A 22504-nucleotide genomic window follows, 5' to 3' on the forward strand; every position below is an offset into this window, starting at 1 on the left:
TTTTGAAATTCATCTGCAGTCGCATAAAAACAAAAAATTGAAAAAAACCTTTCTACTTGCCTGGAGATGTCTTATTGGACTCCTCTGGTGCTCTTGGTGCCTGCACAGTTCTTCAGTGAAGCAGTTTAACTGCTAGTGGCAGAGGTATGGGGCATACGCACAGAAGCAGAGGTGTAGCAGGGGGAGTATAAAGCTATTTCTATTGTTGGCACTGATTTATAATAGGGTGTTTTGGGACAGTAAACCCATCTTTTCAGCAGTCCCCTCATTTACTTCAGTCTGTATTACATCTCTATAGATGCCATCATAAGATTCACTTCTGACAATAGATGATGTCACAGTTTATGTACTCCCCCTCCATAGACCTGAATGAGTCAGCTCTAGTTTATTTTTGCCCACAGCCATGACTATGTTGTAAAGCTCTGTGACTAACTGCCGTTTATAGAGCAAACAAGAATCTCAGGCAAAATGGCAGCCCCATAATCATACAAAAAATAGAATGTAAAAATTGTTCAGAAATTACGAACAAGTGATCTATTTTGTCTGGTTTTAATTAATAAATTAGCAATACATTCCTTTTAGACTGGCACGACGGCCATCTCTTTGTAGTCCTCAGCGACATCTATGCCAGTATCATGGACTTCCCAGCAGACATGTGGAAGCTCGGCCTCTTTGGTCCCTAAGTAGAAAATGACGTAAGCGCCTCGCTCTAGAGATTGTCGCGTACAAGGAGACGTTAGGGGAGAGTGGACGTCATCTTGGATGAGGGCAGTGGCGGCGGGGCGCTGGTAATAGAGTGAAGACGTCGTGACGTCGGCAGGTTTCCTGACGTGCGCGTCTCCGTCCTGCCCGGTGCACAGTGACGAGCCTGAAGCTCCGTGACTGTCTGATTCCAAGATGGCGGCCTGCGGACGTGTCCGGCTATGGTGCTGGCTGGCGATGAGTGCGGTACTGGCCCTCCTCGTGTGTCCGAGGGCTGGGGCACAAGTAGCTGGACAGGAGGTGGTGGCCGCGGCGGTAGCGGCTCAGCCTGCGGCCTCCCAGCCCCGGAGACTCCCCGGCATCAGACTGATAGAAGAAGAGGCCTGCCGGGAGGACATCACTCGCATCTGCCCTAAGAACTCCTGGAACAATAACCTGGCCGTGTTGGAGTGCCTGCAGGATGTCAGGGAGGTGTGTAATAACCCCCAAATACAGCACCCCAATATACTCGTGCTATTTTATATTGTACCCTAATATACTTCTATGTAATAACCTAGCACTATGATATCCGCCATTGGGGCATATTATCAGCCCCTCATGCTGCACCCTGATATACTTGTGTAATAGTGTAGCACCTCAATATACTCCATTGTAATACTGTTACCCAGTCATACAACACCCCAATAGTTATCTGTGTGATATCATGTCACCCATTCACACAGTACCCTGATCTACTCCATTGTAATACTGTCACCCAGTCATACAACACCCCAATATTTATGTGTGATATCGTATCACCCATTCACACAGTACCCTGATCTACTACATTGTAATACTGTCAGCCACTTATACAGCACTCTAGTGTATTTGTTACCCCCTTGTACAGAACCCTGATATACTCCAGCGGAATATTGTCACACATTCATAAAGCACTCTAATGTATTTGTTCTACCCTCATAGAGAACCTTGATATACTTCAGTGCAAAAAAAAGTAAAAAATCTTTTGTATGACACGTTCATTCTCTCACACTGTACCCTGATATCCTTCTGTGGAATATTGTAGATCCTTAATATACTGCATTTTAATATTGTCTCCCAAGCAGTATATGTCTGTATAATATTGTAAACTAATCCTACTGCACTCTGATGTACTACAGTGTAATATTGTCACTTTCTCATACTGCACCCATACTCCTGTGTGATATGTTACCCGCTCATACAGCATCTAATATACTTTTGTGTAATAGTATAGCACCCTCATATACACCAGTGTCTGAATAATATTGTTACCCACTCATACAACACCCTAATATAATTCTGTGTAGTATTGTAGCACCCAATATACGCCAGTATAATATTGTCACTTACATATGCATCACCCAAATATTGTCCTGTGATACGACATCCATTCATACATCACTCTGATATACACCAGTGTAATATTTGTGTAATATCATGTCACTGACTCATACTGCACCCTGATATTCCTGTGTAATATTGTAGTACCCAGAAATACTCATACAATGCCTCAGTATACTCCTGTATAATATTACCCCACATATTATATACTGACCATTGTATCCTGTAGATACTTACATTTCATCACCCCCGCTTATTTCAATAATTAATACATTCTGTAGCATAAACCTTGTATCTATGGTCTATTCATTTCTGCCCAGGCGTAGGAGTGCAGCTGATAATGAAGGGTTCACTCTGGTCACCTTGGCCAGGGTAAGGTAGATGTGTGTACCTGCACGAGATCTGCTTTGCTATGGGGTTGTCTGTGTGTCCCTGCATGTAATTACAATAAACAGAGGTGAAACTTCTGTTCTATATACTGCAGGCTGCATCCAGAGAACTCAGAAAGTCCCTGTACAAATGAGGAAACTACTACTATGTTCCCCATTATTACTGAGTAGTTATTGTCCGCCAACAGCTAATCCTGATTCCCACATGTATATTACTCAGTAGGGCGATAGTAAGTTGTAGTCAGGAACCCTCAACAGTAGAATATCTCTTTGGGAAATATAATAAACAAGCCCGATCCTCCTTTCTTTCCACCATTATCATCTGTTGGATGAGAAATGGACGGTCCTCTTATGACTCTGATTCCACCATCTTCATAAATGGCTGATAGCTGTAGACAAACACTGTAAAGCTCTTCTAATTCACGAATAGTCTTGTGCTTGATTTATTTACAATGTTAATGTGTAACAAACTATACACCAAATTACTGATACAATATTGGTAATTGTATAAAATAATTATATTTTGACGTCTGTGTCGGTAACTTTTTTCTGACTCCATCTATAACTGTCTCCAGCTTCACAACAGTGATATCTTACTGCCTGGGATCATGTGATAATGTATAGACGGCTGATAAGTAACAGTATTGACCAGTAGATACAATTACTGGATTATGTCTGTTTTACACCGCCCAATTACAAGAGTCAGTGCATATCTCACTCCACTCATCGCAGCCTTCTACTGTGTCTGCTCCTTGTATCAAGCAGCCTCTTATATGTTATATGGAGGAATCTGCCACTGATTTTGTGTGAGATCCCACCACGAAATTAGCAACAGATTGTGACCCCCATTATTTTGTCAGCGTCCTGCTCTAATCTTTTCCTTCCATTGAAAACTTAGATTCCTGCTCAATCCTGCCACATAGTTCATAGCGTGAGACTCTGCCATGGAAAGCCAGAGAGCTTTAACGTCAAGAGGGATCAAGGCAGATGTCTGATTTTTGGCCCAGGGAACCGTCTTTAATAGTAAAGATTATGTGGCAGGTTTACTACTACTGTCTAAAAGAAAGACCATATAGACTGCACCAGGTTTATGAACGTACCTAATTCTGCTGTATCTGTAGACTAATCTAACTTTACTCCACCCATGAGTTGGCTTAGTTACAGCAGAACTAAGTATTGTTGGTGCTTAATATTACAAATTCAGGTATACCTTGCTTTTCAGGATAAGTAGTTGTGTGTACACAAGAAGTAACACTGTATCAAGTCATTATGACTTCTGTTTAGCATTATATAGTAGTTTCATAGGTTTCAGTCGAAGGGTGCCTTCACTCGACGTAAACGCTCCACACATTTTGTTCATTTTACACGTGTAAAAATGCACGTGTAAAATGTGTTCTCATACAGTTGTATGGGTCCCATACAACTCTATGAGAACACATTTTACATGTGCATTTTTACACGTGTAAGGGTGCATTCACACTACGGATACGGTGACTGATTCTGAACGTTAAAACACCTTCAGAATCAGCGCGTATAAAGCAGATCCCATTCATTTCAATGGGAGCTGGCATACGAGCGCTCCCCATGAAATGAATGGGCTGCTTTTTACTCTATGAGCGCTCCCATTGAAGTGAATGGGAAGCGCTCGCGTGTACGGCTCGAACTGAGCCGAGCGCCGGGCCCCTTCACACAGCGAGCCGTACACGCGAGCGCTTCCCATTCACTTCAATGGGAGCACCCGTAGAGTAAAAAGCAGCCCATTCATTTCAATGGGGAGTGATCCTATGCCGGCTCCCTTTGAAATGAATGGGATCTACTTGATACGCGCTGATTCTGAACGTGTTTTAACGTTCAGAATCAGTCACCGTATCCGTAGTGTGAACGGGCCCTTAAATGAACAAAATGTGTGGAGCGTTTACGTCGTGTGAAAGCACCCTAAGGCTAGGTTCACATCTGCATTCGAGTTTCTGTTCGGGGGTCCGCTTGGGGGTCCCCTGAATGGAAACCTAATCCGCATAAAAAATGCGGTTACCTTAGGAATCCCACAGACCTCATAGATTATAATGGGGTCCGTGTGGTTTCTGCCCGAGAAGGGTGAAAAATGAGGAGAGGGGAATGGAATCCCCGAACATACCACAAGGGCTGGTGTGAACCCAGTTTTAGGTCAGCATTTGTGTAGTAAGGTCTATGCGGTGGGGCACCCTCCATCTTACATAAGTGGAACGGACAGCGCAACTCCTGAAACTAGGCAGTTCTCTTTTATAGTAGGACAACATGCAGCAGAGTACAAATCACATTGCTCTGCCCCAGCAAACTGATCTCTGTACCCCTATAATATGTGCTATGGAACGTGTCAGTATTACAGGGTTGCCATTTGCCTGTTAAGGGAAGTTAAGTGACCAATTCTTTGGTGTGTGTAGTAGTGTTTGCATTGTCATCCAACTAAAAAATCCCGTCAATTGAATTTTTCCCAACAATACAGGAGGGCTCGTGACCACTGTGGATGTTCTTCTTGTGTCTGTACAATCCGATAATGTGATGGATCTCTGTGTTGTAGTCGTGGTCACAGACTTGGCTGAGTATTTGGTAATAAGTGGTTGAATTGTCCAGTTGCTTTTCATCCCTAATTTTATAGGTTTATGGATGGCAGGGGCAGATACTTCTTCATTCTCAAAGCACCTGTGGTAGTCACAAATGTTCCCTCTTGTAGCTAGGGTTTGATGTTGGTTTCTCTCACTGTGGTGTGAAATTCCTCACAAGACTGCAGAAACGACTAGAATTGCTATTCTTTTTATATAATGTGGAGTACTGAAGACTTTCGGTGGCTCTGTTCTGCAGATTGTGGTACACGAGTGTATAAAGTAGGGTACAATATCCACTTGCTTAAGATGACTCTGGTATGTGACCGGATGAGGACTGCACCCCTTTATGTCCTGCCTTGGGTCCCAGCTGTGTTCTCTTTAGTCGTCTTTCTATGTCAGGACTTGTCCAAACCTGCAGATCTGCCACAGTGTGTACATGTGATATTGCAGCTCTTAGCTGGGGGCAGAGGTCAGCAGGTCCTGTTATCACTTGTCTATGTATGCAGGGGGGATGTTATAACACTGAGGTTGTGAGTGATGGCTCTGTGAAATCAGTGACCCTTGTGTGGAGGTGGAACATGACATCATAGGGGAGTCTTTTATGTTGTGGAGTCCTAGAGCTCAGGCCCTGATACCTTAGTGAAAAGGAATCATTCTTTTCATCCCAGATAATAGTAATAATACATTATATTTATATAGCGCCAACATATTCCGCAGCACTGTACAATTTGTAGGGTTCAAATACAGACAGAAAGATACATTACAAAGAAAGTCATTTCACACAATGGGACTGAGGGCCCTGCTCGCAAGAGTTTACAAACTATGAGATGACTCCTAATCTGTCATGATTTCCAATATTTTAGACCCCAGGATGTACTACAATGGGCACAGCAGCAGCGGTAACAGGAGGCAGTATCCATCCCATCACTGGTCATGGCGCGCAGGATTATTTGCAGACACAGTCAGAGCTCCAGGACCCAGTGCCATGTTTGGTGCCAGCGGTTTTAGAACAGTCTGGAGGGTGCAGCTATTTCAATTCACGTTAGACAGAAAAAGAAAGCTGAGGGAAATAGCAGAGCTGGTAATTATACAGCAGGGTTATTTCTGGAGGACGCACTGTGCTCTGTGCTGTGACTGACAGGAGACTTATTGTGCCGGATGAGGTACCACCACTATCCCATGGCTGCACTCATCCACATTACTCTCCTTTGGTGGCCCACAGCTAAGGGTGGCATTTATTCTCTGAGATGGGCACTATGTATACACATATAGTAGGAACAGCAATACATTGGCTTGACAGAAGTGGCAGAGACCTGAATTGTGCTGATCTGAGTGCTACAGACTACATAACACTGCTGCAGACCTGAGACTGATACTGTGATGTTTCTGCTGCTTTTGTGGTTTCCCGAGGATTATCTACAGTGTTACCCACTGACATTTTAGAAGAAACATTCCCCTGTATGACCATACTTGTATCTGTTTCTTGTAAGCAGACTCACTACCATCATGGCTGTTATTACAACTGTCATTGAAGTTGTCACCCAACTTTCTAACGTTCTTGAACGGTAAATCTGCTTGGTTATGTGTTACTGCATGCCCCTGAGTATGTATATTCAGGGCTCTAAGAAAGCTGGGTGACGAGCCCTTATAATGGATTGTACCACTTTTATCATATCATATATAACTGAAGAGAATAATTTTCTTTTGTGACCTGATCTAAGCAGAGTATTGGCTATGCAATAAGACAGTAGCACGCCCCGCTCAGAGGTCTTCTGGTTTCTGTTCTTCGCCTGTTCATGAAACATCACAAGTATTAGTAGCTGCTAATAGGCCTCAGTTCTGGAGCTTGCGTCATTTTGCAGCTGGATGTAGAGCTATAAAGTATATTCCATGGTATTTAGTCACCCTGCACCTCTGTATACAGCTGGGTGATATACCTGCAGGTGACACACAAGCCTTGCATTTACAACTTCTCTGATTTCCTGACCACTCCTTGGAGGTTTATAGCATGGCAGATTGTAGCCAAGTAGTTACATGTTCTGTGTTATAAAAGGCCAACCTGCCCCCCTTTTCCTTTGCCCGCCTCATATCTGTAATGTTGCCCTCCCCCTTACAGCTGTCAGTCTTTATATTTGGTGTCGGGTTTTTCTGCTGTGACCTAGACTTATTTCCTATGACTTTTATAAAATAACTTTTCTGTAACTTATTTATTTTGGTTACTTGTACAGCGCCAACAAAATCCTCAGCGCTTCACAGACCTTGTCATTCACTGCCCCTTGTCATCCACTGCTGTGGACTTGCTAACCTATAACCAGTATTGAATACTAAGATGTGCTGCCAAAACTAATCTTAACCCCTTCCCACCAAAGCCTTTTTCCCCCCAGTTTTGTATTGTTTTTTGACATTTAACTTTTTTTTTCAATTGCAATTTTTATTGCATTTTTACATGTTTTATACAACAACAAAAAACAAATCATATTACATTGAAGAAACATTTATAGTAATCAAAATAAAAAGTCAAATGCAAAATGACTTAGGGTTTGTTCACATGGAGGAATTTGCCAGGGATTTGGAGGTGGATTTAACCCCGGAATCCGCCTCCTTTTGTTTTCAATGGGAGACCGAGATCGCAGTACGACGTGGAAAAAGAAGCGTCCTGCTCGATCTTGCCACAGATTCTGCGGCTCGAGACTCCCTCCTGATAAGGCCCATTCATTTGGGCCTAATCAAGAGCGGGATGTTGCGACAAAATGCTTTTGCACTGCATTGGCATCCCATTGCAGCTAGACTGTGGCGGAAAATGAAGAGAACCTCCTTTTCATTTTCTGCCGTGTGAAGATACCCATAGGGGAAAGAACAAGAAAGAAAAAATGGGGGGGTTGAACAATCAGAGACCTCACAAAATGCAGTAAATATGCCACAGGTCCCATATAGATTGGAATACCTCCACCACATTATTTAATGTCGCAGAACCTGCATTGTAAGTGTCCTTCAAGTAAGCCAGAAAGAGGGGGGGGTAGCCCTCCTCCAATGCATCGATATTAGGGTCTTGGCCGCTTTACATAAGTGGAGAAAGAGTCTAAGGGACTTCTTACCCAGTTGCTTAGGGGGTAGGTTAAGCAAGCAAGTAAGGGGTTCCAACAGTACAAAGACTCTGTCATATCCTTCCCTTCCAACCAGAAGCTCTGTGTAAGTGGACAGTCCCAATAAAGATGGTACGGACATCGCCAGCGTTCAGAGAGTGCAGGAGGGCTAGAGTGTGATACCAGTGCATCAAGAGTTTAATTTAAGATTATATATATATATATATATATATATATATATATATATATATATATTGTTTTATTTATTTTTTTTGTGGCACTGATGCAGTTTCTAGATCTACCATTTTGGGGAATGACTGATGATTTGATCAATCACTATTTTTGAATTTTATATAATAACACATATATTTTTTTTTCTTCTAATAATTGAGGCAATTAAGAAACCTCTCTGTACTGACCGTTCATCAGTCTGTGAAAAAAAGGCTCTTAAAGCGTTTTTTCCCAACAAAGCAAGTATGGATATGGGAATGGAAAATTTTGGTGGTTGGACATTGAACGCAATGCTCTATTCATTGTAACAGGAGCACCAGAGATGAGAATAGCGCTCAGCTATCTTTGGTGCTTCCATTGGAATCAATTGAGTGGTGCATGCCCTATCCAACTGCTGCTTCATTAAAAATGGGAGACAAAAGTCCTGACCAGTGGGGGTCTGAGCAGACACCAAGTGATCTGTATGTTATATTCTATCCTGGTGTTAGGGGATGACTTGATTTGGCAGGTAGACCACTTTAAGACATTGTGCACACTTAATTCAGACCTTTCATCTGAGTTATCTGTAGAGAAGGATTTCCTGACAGAAGGCACACACATGCCTCTGCTTAGGCATATACTGCTATATTTAAAGAAACAACCGTATACTGGGTGGTGTACAGTTTTCAGTGATTCACTGTACAGGAGAGTGCCGTCTGCTGTGCTTTTCTATACTGCAGTAAAGCCATGCATACCACCCTGACAGAGGCCAGGATACTCTTTCTGGCTTTTTGCGAGTGAATGGAGTTTTATTGATATATTTTACTTATCCTAGCAGCTTTTTCTGGTGTATAAGGGCTAGTTCACTCAGGCCAAGAGGGGGCGGATTTTGACGCAGAATCCGCCTCAAAATCCGCCCCCTCACTATAGAAGTCTATGTAGACCTTTGTTCCCGCTAGCGGAAAGAAGAAGTGAGCTGCCTTTTCTTCAGGCAGATTCTGTGGCTAATTCAGCCGCGGTGTCCGCTTCGTGAAAGCACCCTCCGGACTGAGCCCATTCATTTGGGCCTAATCCGGAGCGGAAAGTTGCGACGGAATTTGTTCACACGGAACCCCCTGTGAACTAGACCTTAAGCCTAAGCTATGCAGGTATTTATCAATACTCAAGATAAACTTAACATGAGCTATACAGTTGTGTGATGTTTAGCAGTATCTTCTGGTATGAAGCCCATCACATATACTAGGGGTCTGGAGCTTTTGGCACTGCAAAAAGTCAAATGCTAGACTCAGTATGCTAGACTCAACCAAGCAAGTATCTATGTTGAGAGTTGTAGTTTCACAGCAGCTGGAGTTGGAGCTGACCTATACTGTAAGTTTGCTTATGGAAGTTTTGGTGTCAAGCCGTGGGCTGCAGGACTTGTACTGACTCTTATGGGCTTGTGCAGTTATATAGATAAGAGCTGTGTGCATAGGACTGCCATGAGCCCTCAGTTGCTGTAGTATAATACACCTGCTGCTCCCATCACCTGCACACACCCTGCATTGTACCTTGTCCTGAGAATAAATCTACATAAAATACAAGCAGTTCCTGTTATGTGAGCTCAATATCCGCTTCCTCCAAGCAGGAATTAATTGTGTACACATGACCTGGTGGATGCAGCAGGGTCACTATTATACAGGTGCTAGATGCCCTGGCAGTATTGTATACAGTATAGTGTATATATGGTATCCTGTAACCTGTGCTGGTATTCAGGCTTTCTGCTGATTCTGTATTGGCATGCCATAGGACACACTGTAGTGTTGTCGACCACACATTGTGGTACAGAAATATTTTATGAGCTTGAAGTAAGTTCCAAAAGTTCTATAGTTATGAATGTTGTATGTGTAGTGTAATAGGGCTGTGTAGCATCGCAGCTCCTCATCATGTCCCCAGATCTGTGCTGGTCCCAGCCCTCAGTATTTATCTGGTGGGGGGGACACATTGCATGTCTGTAGGGAGGTGTCTGCACCCCTTTACCCTCAGTCTTCTCATTCCTTGGGATTTGGTTGCAATATCTCTCAATCTCTCCTTTCATGTAGGTATTTGTGGAGTGATATAATTTCATCTGGTATCTGGCGGCATGTTCCTGCCCTGCTCACTGACCTCTCTGATCATCAGTTTGGTGGTAGACTCTGGCAGCAGGACTGCGCTGTGGAATGTAACCCACAGTATGGAGCCAATGCTGCATTTCTAATACAAGTGACGGGGAAATATGTAGGGACCGCTCTTTATGAGCTTTGTACGTTGCCTTTAATTTTTTATTAATGGTTTTCCCTTTCTTTGCAGGCGGACAATGAGATTTCTTCAGACTGTAACCATGTAAGTATTTTGTGATTGTAAATGTGGAATCATAAACACTTCATAATGATGGCAATAAATGATGTATAATAGAATGTATAGGAAATATTTCCCACCTTTAAAGGAATATTCCAATTTTTTATTTTTTAAGTCAGGTAATTTTAATTAAAAGTTAATATATACTAAATGTTAATAACATTTCAATTAGAAAAGTGTGAGTTCTTATTCTTTACCAATTAAAGACTGTTGCGCTTGTACTGCAAGTTGAATTGTTCCCTTTTTAGATAGAGCTGTCCTGGGAGCTGCCTGACCGTTCTCCGAACAGCTCATAAACACTCAGTTAAGCGGAAATCTTATCAGTGTCAGGGTGCATTCACACTGAGTAAACGCTAGCTTATTCTGAACGTAAAACACGTTCAGAATAAGCGGCGTCTAAAGCAGCTCCATTCATTTCTATGGGAGCGGGGATACGAGCGCTCCCCATAGAAATGAATGGGCTGCTTCTTTCACTCCGTGCAGTCCCATTGAAGTGAATGGGGAGTGCCGGCGTATACGGCAAGCTCTGCTCATGCCGGAGCGTACACGCCGGCACTCCCCATTCACTTCAATGGGACTGCACGGAGTGAAAGAAGCAGCCCATTCATTTCTATGGGGAGCGCTCGTATCCCCGCTCCCATAGAAATGAATGGAGCTGCTTTAGACGCCGCTTATTCTGAACGTGTTTTACGTTCAGAATAAGCTAGCGTTTACTCAGTGTGAATTCACCCTCATGTTGTAAAAACAGGACTGTCTCTTTAATACTCATACAGTCCTATGAAAAAGTTTGGGCACCCCTATTAATCTTAATCATTTTTAGTTCTAAATATTTTGGTATTTGCAACAGCCTTTTCAGTTTGATATATCTAATAACTGATGGACACAGTAATATTTCAGGATTGAAATGAGGTTTATTGTACTAACAGAAAATGTGCAATATGCATTAAACCAAAATTTGACCGGTGCAAAAGTATGGGCACCTCAACAGAAAAGTGACATTAATATTTAGTAGATCCTCCTTTTGCAAAGATAACAGCCTCTAGTTGCTTCCTGTAGATTTTAATCAGTTCCTGGATAAAGGTATTTTGGACAAACAATTCAAGTTCAGTTAAGTTAGATGGTCGCCGAGCATGGACAGCCCGCTTCAAATCATCCCACAGATGTTCAATGATATTCAGGTCTGGGGACTGGGATGGCCATTCCAGAACATTGTAATTGTTCCTCTGCATGAATGCCTGAGGATTTGGAGCGGTGTTTTGGATCATTGTCTTGCTGAAATATCCATCCCCGGCGTAACTTCAACTTCGTCACTGATTCTTGAACATTATTCTCAAGAATCTGCTGATACTGAGTGGAATCCATGCGACTCTCAACTTTAACAAGATTCCCGATGCCGGCATTGGCCACACAGCCCCAAAGCATGATGGAACCTCCACCAAATTTTACAGTGGGTAGCATGTGTTTTTCTTGGAATGCTGTTTCTTTTTGGACGCCAAGCATAACGCCTTTTTTTATAACCAAACAACTCAATTTTTGTTTCCAAAATGAAGCTGCCTTGTCCAAATGTGCTTTTTCATACCTCAGGCAACTCTATTTGTGGCGTACGTGCAGAAACGGCTTCTTTCTCATCACTCTCCCATACAGCTTCTATTTGTGCAAAGTGCGCTGTATAGTTGACCGATGCACAGTGACACCATCTGCAGCAAGATGATGCTGCAGCTCTTTGGAGGTGGTCTGTGGATTGTCCTTGACTGTTCTCACCATTCTTCTTCTCTGCCTTTCTGATATTTTTCTTGGCCTGCCACTTCTGGGCTTAACAAGAACTGTCCCTGTGGTCTTCCATTTCCTTACTATGTTCCTCACAGTGGAAACTGACAGGTTAAATCTCTGAGACAACTTTTTGTATCCTTCCCCTGAACAACTATGTTGAACAATCTTTGTTTTCAGATCATTTGAGAGTTGTTTTGAGTAGCCCATGATGCCACTCTTCAGAGGAGATTCAAATAGGAGAACAACTTGCAATTGGCCACCTTAAATACCTTTTCTTATGATTGGATACATCTGGTTATGAAGGTCAAAGCTCACTGAGGTTACAAAACCAATTTTGTGCTTCAGTAAGTCAGTAAAAAGTAGTTAGGGGAATTCAAATCAATAAAATGATAAGGGTGCCCATACTTTCGCACCGGTCAAATTTTGGTTTAATGCATATTGCACATTTTCTGTTAGTACAATAAACCTCATTTCAATCCTGAAATATTACTGTGTCCATCAGTTATTAGATATATCAAAGTGAAATGGCTTCTGCAAATACCAAAATATTTAGAACTAAAAATGATTAAGATTTATAGGGGTGCCCAAACTTTTTCATAGGACTGTATGTCATTGGGTAAGATCTCTGAAACTTCCTAAAATAAAACCTTTCCTTGTTGCCCATAGTAGCCTTCCCAGGACTGCCATATTTTGTAAATTGGCTGGTTGCTATGGGCAACAAAGACAGGGTTTCATAACACATAGACTTCAATGTTAAAAAATTAAAAATAACGGACACTTGCCGTCGGTCAAGAATGCGCTTTTTGAAACGGACACAAAATTCCTGCATGTAGGATTTTTTTGTCTGCTGTAAAAAAACAGAGTGTGTGGGTAGGTTGTGTTTTTGGGGCGGAAAGCCTGCATGTTTGTAAGAACCTGTGCAGAGAAGGTCAGATGGTGGGGTAGAATAGATGGAGAGAGAAAGATTTTCTTACTGATCAGGGCTCGTTCACATCTGCGCCCCGGGTCTCCGCTTTCAGGTTTCCGATTTCTGCCCGAAACTGGACAGGAGACGGAAACCTGCAGGCATTTTTCAAATCCATTCAAATGAATGGGTTTGAAAAGTGCCTGGCCGTGAGCGTTTTGTGCTCTCCACGGCAAAACTGGTTTTTTTTTTAACCGGACACAAAGTCGAACATGCAGGACTTTGTGTCTGGTTTAAAAACGGTTTTGCGGCAGTGAGCATAAAACGCTCACTGGTGCTCATGGCTGGACACCGTCTGTCAGGTTTCCGTCTTCTGCCTGCAGAAGATGGAAACCTGAGAACAGAGACTGGACGCTGGTGTGAACCCAGCGTAAGACTGGCTTGGGGAGGAAAATCTGAGGGGTTAAGACTACTTTCACTTAATAAAAATAGTAGTTCTACAACAGCTGGAGGACCATGGGACGGATGCCACTGTAATAAATGGATACGCTGGTGCTAATAATAATAATTCAAGCGCCAGTTCTGGCTGCCTCTTGGCCAGACTTTCTCCTTGCAAAGACCAGGGCGGCATAAGTGTTTTAGAACCAATTCATCTACATCAGATGTTGGGTTTTGTGCTCATGTCTTGTGATATCTGTTTAGGGGATGTGATTAAATGGTCTGCTAAAACCAAATCCAGATGGATGCCACGGAAGGACATCAGTTTACATAGAGTTCAATGTTTTTTTTAAACTGGTTTTTATTGAAGAATGTGTTCCAGATATAATAATAAAGCACAAACATGTAACAAATTTTACAGGAGAAACAATCAGGTACAAAACCCCCCCACCAAGATCTCATAAAAATGTAAAATGCCACTATACCACCCCCCTCAGTCCATATCAAGCTTGCGGTGTAACCTGCGCACTACAACTTGTCCAACAGGTCCTGGAAAAATCAAATAGATGCACAGTGAATGTACAATACAGCATAGTTATCATTAGGCAAGACACATTAAGACAGCATAGTCAGTAGGAACACAACAGATCAGAATATTGGAATTGTGGATTAGTTCAATGTTTAAAAAAATAAATAAAACCTGTTACTGTCTACTACATGGTTGTGTCCAGTTAAAAATGACCAGCTGTTGGGGGGGAGGGGGGGTTGTTTTTCTTTTTTAACCTCCTATAGAAGTTCCCCTTCTGTGTGCATCAGAGTGTAAATAATATAAATTCTCAGGTTTGTTACTTTTCTTGTTGTTTTTCAGCTTCTGTGGAACTTTAAACTCAACTTGACGAAGGATATTAAGTTTGAGTCTGTGGCCAAAGAGATCTGCAAGTCTACTTTATCTGGGGTGAGTGTTGTCCTCTGGTAACAGCCTTCTTTGGTGTGTCATGGTTACTTTTGTCCCATCACATTATTTCTTCAAACTGAAGCGTCTCTATTTTGGAGTAAAAAGATCAATTTTTTCTTGGACTAGAAGGGAGGGGAGGAAGTTGTTCAAGTATGTAATTGCCTTTTATCTTCAGCTGAAGGAATGTGCAGAGGAGACTCCTGGGAAGGGATATGTGGTCTCCTGTTTGGTGGATCATCGTGCAAATATCACAGAATACCAGTGCCACCAGTATATCACTAAGATGACAGCCATAATCTACAGCGATTACCGCCTGATCTGTGGATTTATGGAAGACTGTAGGGCTGAAATAAACTCGCTGAAGTGTGGCAGCATCCGCCCTGGAGAAAAGGTATTGAGACTGTTATCCCTTTAAGAACGTGTGGTGTACTATTATGGAGAATGTCTGGATTTTAAATATGGTGCCCACTCAGAAGCTGAGCCAGCTCCATAACCGATATGTCACAGCTGTATTACACGACAGGAATCTGGTGGGAATGCCCATGATCAGAGACGTCTCTAATCTCAGGCATCTAACCACTGAGAGAAAACCACGGCGGTCAGGAAACTGTCCCTGTGAACTGACGCAAGGGAGAATTGTAAAGCCTGTTTTACATTAAAAGGAAAGCTGTTATATTACAAAAAAAAATCACCAAACGCGCCCTGACACAATAGCAAAAAAAAAAATGCAATAAAATAGAATATTTGTTGTGTTCCATATAAAATTTCAATAAAACTTTATTACACTTAAAGGGGTATTCCCATGAACATAATCATATCTATATTTGTAGATAATTAAAAGTTAAACATTTTTGCAAATATAAGTAATTAAACATTTTGCAGAGTTTTAAAGATTTTCTCTAAATATCTTGTGGTCGCAGGCTGTTGTCTTTATCGGTTTCTCTTGGATACGACCATGAATGGAGGACCTTTCTAAGGTTAGAAAATTAGCCTTGATTTCCTTATTGTGGCCGGGATATCTTCTCATACATGTAGTGCCCCTGCCTAATGACCCAGATACAACAAGAAAATTATGGCTGGGGTCCCGGCAACTCACAGACTATAGACTGTCATCACTAAGATAGAGAAAATCTTTAAAACTCTGCAGAATTTTTAACTACTTATATTTGCAAAAAGGGTTAACTTAATTATCTACCAATATAGATCTGATTATGTGCATGGGACTACCCCTTTAAAATAAAATGGAAGTTATACATTAAGTTTTAAAGCTAGGTCGTGTCCTTAACAGGTTAAACGGACATTGAGGTAAGTGACTACAGGAGTGAATTTATGGCTTTGATTATCATTAATGAGCCATTAATTTAGGGCACTCCCCTTTTTATTTGGCACTGAGTTTCGATTTCAGTTATTTACAGGTCAATGATCCTTATAGAATAACATACACTTAGTGACATATTCTTTAGCCAGTGGGAGTATGAGACAGGACAGCGTGGATGCTAAATTATTGGCATAACTGATGTGCGCAAGTTCACTTAGATAAATTGAGCTGACTTTTGCTTATTATTTGATGAGTTGCCCAGCCCTAAGTGGGTGCCTCTCACTAACCACTGGCTTGTTCTCATTGCCCAGGACCCTCATTCTCAGGGTGAGGTAGTCGCTTGTCTGGAGAAGACTATTGTAAAGGAAGCAGAAGAGACTGATCTCCAGACCCGTGTTTCTGATAAATGCAAACAGTCTATACTGCGGGTGGCTGAGCTCTCATCAGATGACTTCCATCTTGACCGACACCTGTACTTTGCCTGCAGAGATGACCGGGAGCGATTCTGTGAAACTGTAGGTCCCCATCTTCATTATTCAGTGACAATACAGATGAATTTGGCACTTGCCTTGCCATTACATTATTGATTGTCTCTCCCCCACTTGGCAGTGGCCGAAAGTGCTGCCAGTTGCAGACAACTTCTTCTCCGTCAATGTTTTTTTAGTGTGTCTCACAGACATATTTTCTGAACAGGTCCAAGCTGGAGAAGGAAGGGTTTACAAATGTCTGTTCAACCACAAGTTTGAGGAATCAATGAGTGAACGGGTGAGTCTTTGGCACTAATATTTATCAAATATTGTGACTTTTGGCCATTAGAAGTCTGTTCTTATGTGCTGAAATGACAATCTTTTTGCAGTGCCGTGATGCCCTCACCACACGTCAGAAGCTGATAGCTCAGGACTACAAGGTCAGTTACTCACTGGCCAAGTCATGTAAGGCCGATTTGAAGAAGTATCGCTGTAATGTGGAGAATCATCCTCGCTCTAGGGAAGCCCGGCTCTCCTATCTGCTGCTGTGCCTAGAGTCTGCCGTGCATAGAGGTGTGTACAGAGGAAATTGTGCGCGTTATATTCCAGCACATGAAATTTTAGTTTTGATGTTGACAAATTGAGCTTTCTCTCCTGCTACTGCAGTTTTGTGTTAGGGGGCGTTCACACTACCATCGGTGTCCGATAGCTAGTGTCCGCTGCTAATGTCCGTTCAAAATCTTGCGCGCACACTAGCTGTGTCCGTGACATTTTGTATTCATTTAAATGGACATCGGGTGCGTTCTTTTACTGTCCATGCCTGTCCTTAACTGCCCATTCCCAAAGATGTCCGACTTTTCAAGCGGACAGCAAAAACCAACAATTACAAGATAACAATTTTTATATACAGTAGTTCTTACAACTTTTTTTTTTTTGCCATATTTTGAGTGGTGGGCTGTGGTGTGAGTTTTTAGTTTTTGCACTAAGATAACTGGTCCAAAGGTTTTCTAGGTAGATGACTGCCATGGCAACCTTTTGTACCTCAAAATTGTGTTGATGGGAGAAGCTGATCTGGGGACAAACGCAGGCTTATCCCTTTCCTGCTTATGCTAGGTTCACACCAGTGCCCAATCTACAATTTAAGGTTTCCGTCTTCTGCCTACATAAGACGGAAACCTGGCAGACCGTGTTCGGCCGTGAGCGCCGGTGAGCGTTCTCCAAAACTGAGACCGGGACACAGATGTGAACAAGCCCTTAGTTGCAGTGATAACTGATCCCAGACATATATTTCCTCACATTCTAAGGTCAGTAGTGATCTTCAGTCTCACTAGCTGCAGGTGGGTGTTAGTGGCATAGTGCGTCCAGACGAAATGTTTCATTTTATAACTTTTCTGGAATAAAGCATCTTAAAAGCAGTTACATTTTGCAACGCTCTCTTCATAAGAATAATTGTGATATGGATCTCAAGGCAGATGAGAGAAGCATACACCCAATTGACTGCACATACATTGTAGTACAGCATCTACATTAACTTGTAACCAACAATGCACCTGTAACTGGATTAATATAGAAATGTATTTTTATGCAGTTTCCTTATTTCATTAGTGTTGAACCTACATAACTATGACCGTAACCAGGATCTCAGACTGACAGTTCTAAGTATTGCTTGGTGCTTTCTCTAGGCCGCCAGGTGAGCAGCGAGTGCCAAGGAGAAATGCTTGACTACAGGCGCATGCTAATGGAAGACTTCTCTCTGAGCCCAGAGATTATCCTGAGTTGTCGTGGGGAGATCGAACACCACTGTTCTGGCCTACACAGAAAAGGGCGCACCCTGCATTGCTTAATGAAAGTTGTGCGTGGAGAAAAGGGAAATATAGCAGAAAAGTGTCAGCAGGCGGTAAGCAAAGAGCTTTGGTTTCAATTAAAAATATTCATGTCTTCTTGTGCAGAACATCCTTGATCTGTCAATTGCTGGACTTATGGAAATATTGTATTCTGGTGACCTTCTTTTCTCCCATACAGTTACAAACTTTGGTGCAAGAGACAGACCCTGCCTCAGACTATCGTATTGACCGTGCCCTAAATGAAGCCTGTGAATCTGTCATCCAAACTGCCTGCAAGCACATCCGCTCTGGAGATCCAATGTAAGTACTGTAATGGGATGGTCAGGATTATAGAAACGTGACTGCTTTCTTTCAGAAACAGCCCCACACCTGTCCTCTGGTTGTATATGGTGCAGCTGAGAGCCATTTACTGCCATACCAGAAGCTATCTATAGCTAGGTATGGCACTGTTTTTCATATTCCTAAAATTAACTATATAAAGGGATTCTCTCTGCTAAAGATATCGATGGACGCAGACTGTCTCTGTAAAACTGGAACTGCGTGCCTGTCCTGGGCATGCCTCTGTCTGGGAGGAGGTTACGTTTCTCTGTCTTTTATAGGCTGTATTTATCTTGCTATCACTGTTGGAATGCTGCATTGGTTCTGAATCTGTGCTCAGCCTGTACCGAAGGCCCTGGTCCTCTATTTGTTAGAAGAATGTTAGCTATAACATATTACATGTTTGTTTGTGTTACTTTTTGTATCTTCCGTGTGAAGCTAGGGATGCAGATGCGAGGGGATATACTAATTGAGGATGGCCCTGTGAGATGCCAAGCTATTAGTATTGTTATCATTGACATATGTATTTACTATGCTGTCATACATGAATATTATTAATATAGTGTGAACATCTGATTGATTTGCTGTCTGTTTCACCCCCACCTCACTGATCTGGTGTTCACATATCAATAAGGATATGTTCAGGGAAAATACCCTTTAATATAGATTGATGATTAATGATTTTTCCTGCCTTGCTATGAGGCACTGACCTTCCATCTGTTTATAGTGTTTATAGGACAATGTTAAAATGTATATGATGCTTATCCCTGACCGTGATACTCACATCCTTACTTTATCCTCTTCACCAGGATCTTGTCATGTCTTATGGAGCACTTGTATACAGAGAAGATGGTGGAGCAGTGTGAGCACCGTCTGCTGGAGCTGCAGTATTTTATCTCACGGGACTGGAAGTAAGTTATCTGTGTGTGTTGTATGATGTGTCCTCTCCATGTTTGAGCTGCTGACTGACAATACAAACATTTACTTTCTTTATTAGGCTAGATCCTGTTTTGTATAGAAAATGTCAGGGAGATGCCTCCCGTTTGTGTTATGCCCATGGCTGGAATGAGACCAGTGAGAATATGCCAGCTGGAGCCATCTTTTCTTGTTTGTACCGGCATGCATACCGCACAGAAGAGCAGGGGCGCAGGGTGAGTTTTGTGGGGCTGTGCACATCAGATTAAAAGGCATATTTTCTTTCTTCTGAAATTCTTTGGGGAGTTTAGGATAAGGGAGTCCGTTATGTTTTATAGTTGAACCTGGTGTATATTGTTAGTGGAGATCTGTTTTATAATTTGGCATCTGACAATTTACTTACCCATATAGCATTAATTCATATGTCCTGTGTTCCTTTTTAAATGGATTTTCCATAATTAAAATACTGATGACTGTTTACGCTGGGTTCACACCAGCGCCTGTTTTCCGTTTTCAGGTTTCCGTCTTCTGCCGACATAAGATGGAAACTTGATAAACTGTGTCCATCCATGAGCGCCAGTAAGCGTTTTGTGCTCTCCACGGCGAAAATGTTTTTTGTTTGTGTCCGGTTAAAAAAAAAAAAAAAAAAAAAAACCGGTTTCGCCGCGGAGAGCACAAAACGCTCACCAGGTTTGAAATGGGTTTGAAAAATGCCTGCAGGTTTCCGTCTCCTGCCCAGTTTCAGGCAGGAAACTGAAACCTGCATAGCGGAGACCGGGGCGCAGATGTGAACAAGCCCTTAGTCGGCTTCACTATTTGCTGTTTTGATCAGCTGATCTGTGGGATTCCTAGGTGACCCTGCCATCTAATATTGATGGCCTATCCTAAGGATGTTACCCTATTTTAGTCTTAGAAATCTCCTTTATTTTTCTGTATATAGATGTTCTATAATATAAATTGAGGTTTTGGATCCACAAATAATCAGTCAACAGTGTTGTGTGTTTTTTTGTTGTTTTTTTTTGTCTGTTTGCTGCTGGTTTTTTGTTTTTTTTTTTAAACTGAGATCACTTTCTGACCTTGCAGTTATCACGTGAGTGCCGTGCTGAAGTGCAGCGTATTCTCCATCAAAGGGCAATGGATGTGAAGCTGGACCCTGCCATGCAGGCAAAATGCATGACTGAGCTTGGCAAATGGTGTAATGAAAAGACTGAGACAGGACAGGTAAGTGATAAGTAGCATGCTGTTCAAGATGAAGAACCTGCTACTGGCTCTGACTTTCTAATACACTGAAGCTTGGTGTCCTATTGAATAAAGCTGCTTGTTTATGCAGAGTGTTTCTTCTTAGGAACTAGAGTGTCTGCAAGATCACCTTGAAGAACTAATTCCAGAGTGCAGGGAGATTGTGGGGAATCTTACGGAGCTGGAGTCGGAGGTGAGCAGGCAATTTGAAAATAGCCCAAATCATCTAAACCAGTGGTTCTTAACCGGGGTTCGATCGAACCCTAGGCCCTATGCATGGTTTATTTTGTGTACCAGTAAAAAAACATATACCTATATCTTGAATTTGGAAAAAAATCATATTTGATTTATAACTAAAGAAGGGTTCGGTGAATGTGCATATGAAACTGGTGGGTTCGGTACCTCAAACAAAGTTAAGAACCACTGATCTAAACAGAGAGCAGACTCCTACACTGATCATTGGGTGTATGTGATAATTGAATACATTTTTTTTTTCTTTATTTCAGGACATCCAGATAGAAGCTCTTCTGATGAGAGCATGTGAGCCCATCATTCAGGGATACTGCCATGTAGGTTGGCTCATCTTCTGTGGGGGTGGTAGCTGATAGTTGTCATCTCATTGACAGTTGAGACTTAAATTGAGCATGATTGACATGCTAACTCTGTAGATGCCGGGGGAAATCTTAAAGTTACAGTATGTCACCATTTCTGATTTATGTCTTCCTTAAAAAGTATACTGTGACTCTGCTGATCCAGAGACTCTGCTTCTAATGCTTATACAAACTACAAAATTACTGGCCAATAATACACAAGGAATTAATATGCTGTTGTCGTTTAAATTATAATATAACAAAAAAAAGCACTAAATAAAAAATGTATAATTTATTAACACATAAAATGTAAAATATAGGTAAATTATACAGTTTTTATTCAGTTATTTTTGTGCTTGTTTTTTTGTTCTAAACTTATGAGTATAATAGACTGGTCAGACAATACTGGAGTCCTCTGTGCTGCACATATTCATTCATGGTTTGTCTACCCAGGAGGTTGCCGATAACCAAATTGACTCAGGGGATCTTATGGAGTGTTTAATTCAGAACAAACATCAGAAAGAGATGAACGAGAAGTGCGCAGTGGGAGTCACCCACTTCCAGCTGGTAAGTAACAGTGGCAGCATTATTTCTGCTGGCTGGCAGTCCTTGAGAAATGACTACATTTCTTTCCCATGCTTTTACAGCATTCTGTTACTTATTTACATTTTCTTTAGATACAAATGAAAGATTTCCGCTTCTCATACAAGTTTAAGATGGCCTGCAAGGAAGATGTGCTGAAACTTTGCCCAAACATTAAGCAGAAGTTAGTGTCTCTGTGTTTTGAAGACTGCCTGCATTCTTTGTTTATATTCCTTCTGTGTCAGTATAGATGTTGCCTTATCTATGATACTCCAGTATGAGCATTAGTTGAGCTACAGTGTCTCCTTCACACAGGGTGGACGTCGTCATCTGTCTCAGCACCACTGTTCGTAACGATACACTGCAAGACCTGAAGGAGCAACGAGTGTCTTTAAAGTGCCGGAAGCAATTGAGAGTCGAAGAGCTTGAGATGGTGAGATATTGTGCAATGTAGACTTTCCCACTA

At 42.0% G+C, this 22504-nt stretch overlaps 1 protein-coding gene across 1 annotated transcript in view; it reads left to right on the forward strand.

The window, feature by feature from the left end:
* Positions 1-767: 767 nt before the first annotated feature.
* GLG1 (golgi glycoprotein 1) overlaps positions 768-22504 on the forward strand; it is a 29521-nt gene continuing 7784 nt past the window's right edge. The window contains exons 1-17 of the mRNA XM_075282182.1: positions 768-1173; positions 10651-10683; positions 14679-14765; positions 14941-15156; positions 16395-16598; positions 16777-16848; positions 16940-17123; positions 18233-18447; positions 18573-18694; positions 19522-19623; positions 19710-19863; positions 20711-20848; positions 20973-21059; positions 21373-21435; positions 21910-22023; positions 22134-22222; positions 22354-22471. Of these exons, the coding sequence (XP_075138283.1) occupies positions 898-1173; positions 10651-10683; positions 14679-14765; positions 14941-15156; positions 16395-16598; positions 16777-16848; positions 16940-17123; positions 18233-18447; positions 18573-18694; positions 19522-19623; positions 19710-19863; positions 20711-20848; positions 20973-21059; positions 21373-21435; positions 21910-22023; positions 22134-22222; positions 22354-22471 (2274 nt within the window). The 5' untranslated portion in view covers positions 768-897. The remainder of the gene's footprint in view (positions 1174-10650; positions 10684-14678; positions 14766-14940; positions 15157-16394; positions 16599-16776; positions 16849-16939; positions 17124-18232; positions 18448-18572; positions 18695-19521; positions 19624-19709; positions 19864-20710; positions 20849-20972; positions 21060-21372; positions 21436-21909; positions 22024-22133; positions 22223-22353; positions 22472-22504) is intronic.

Source organism: Leptodactylus fuscus, chromosome 7 (assembly GCF_031893055.1).
Source record: "Leptodactylus fuscus isolate aLepFus1 chromosome 7, aLepFus1.hap2, whole genome shotgun sequence".
Classification (NCBI taxonomy): domain Eukaryota; kingdom Metazoa; phylum Chordata; class Amphibia; order Anura; family Leptodactylidae; genus Leptodactylus; species Leptodactylus fuscus.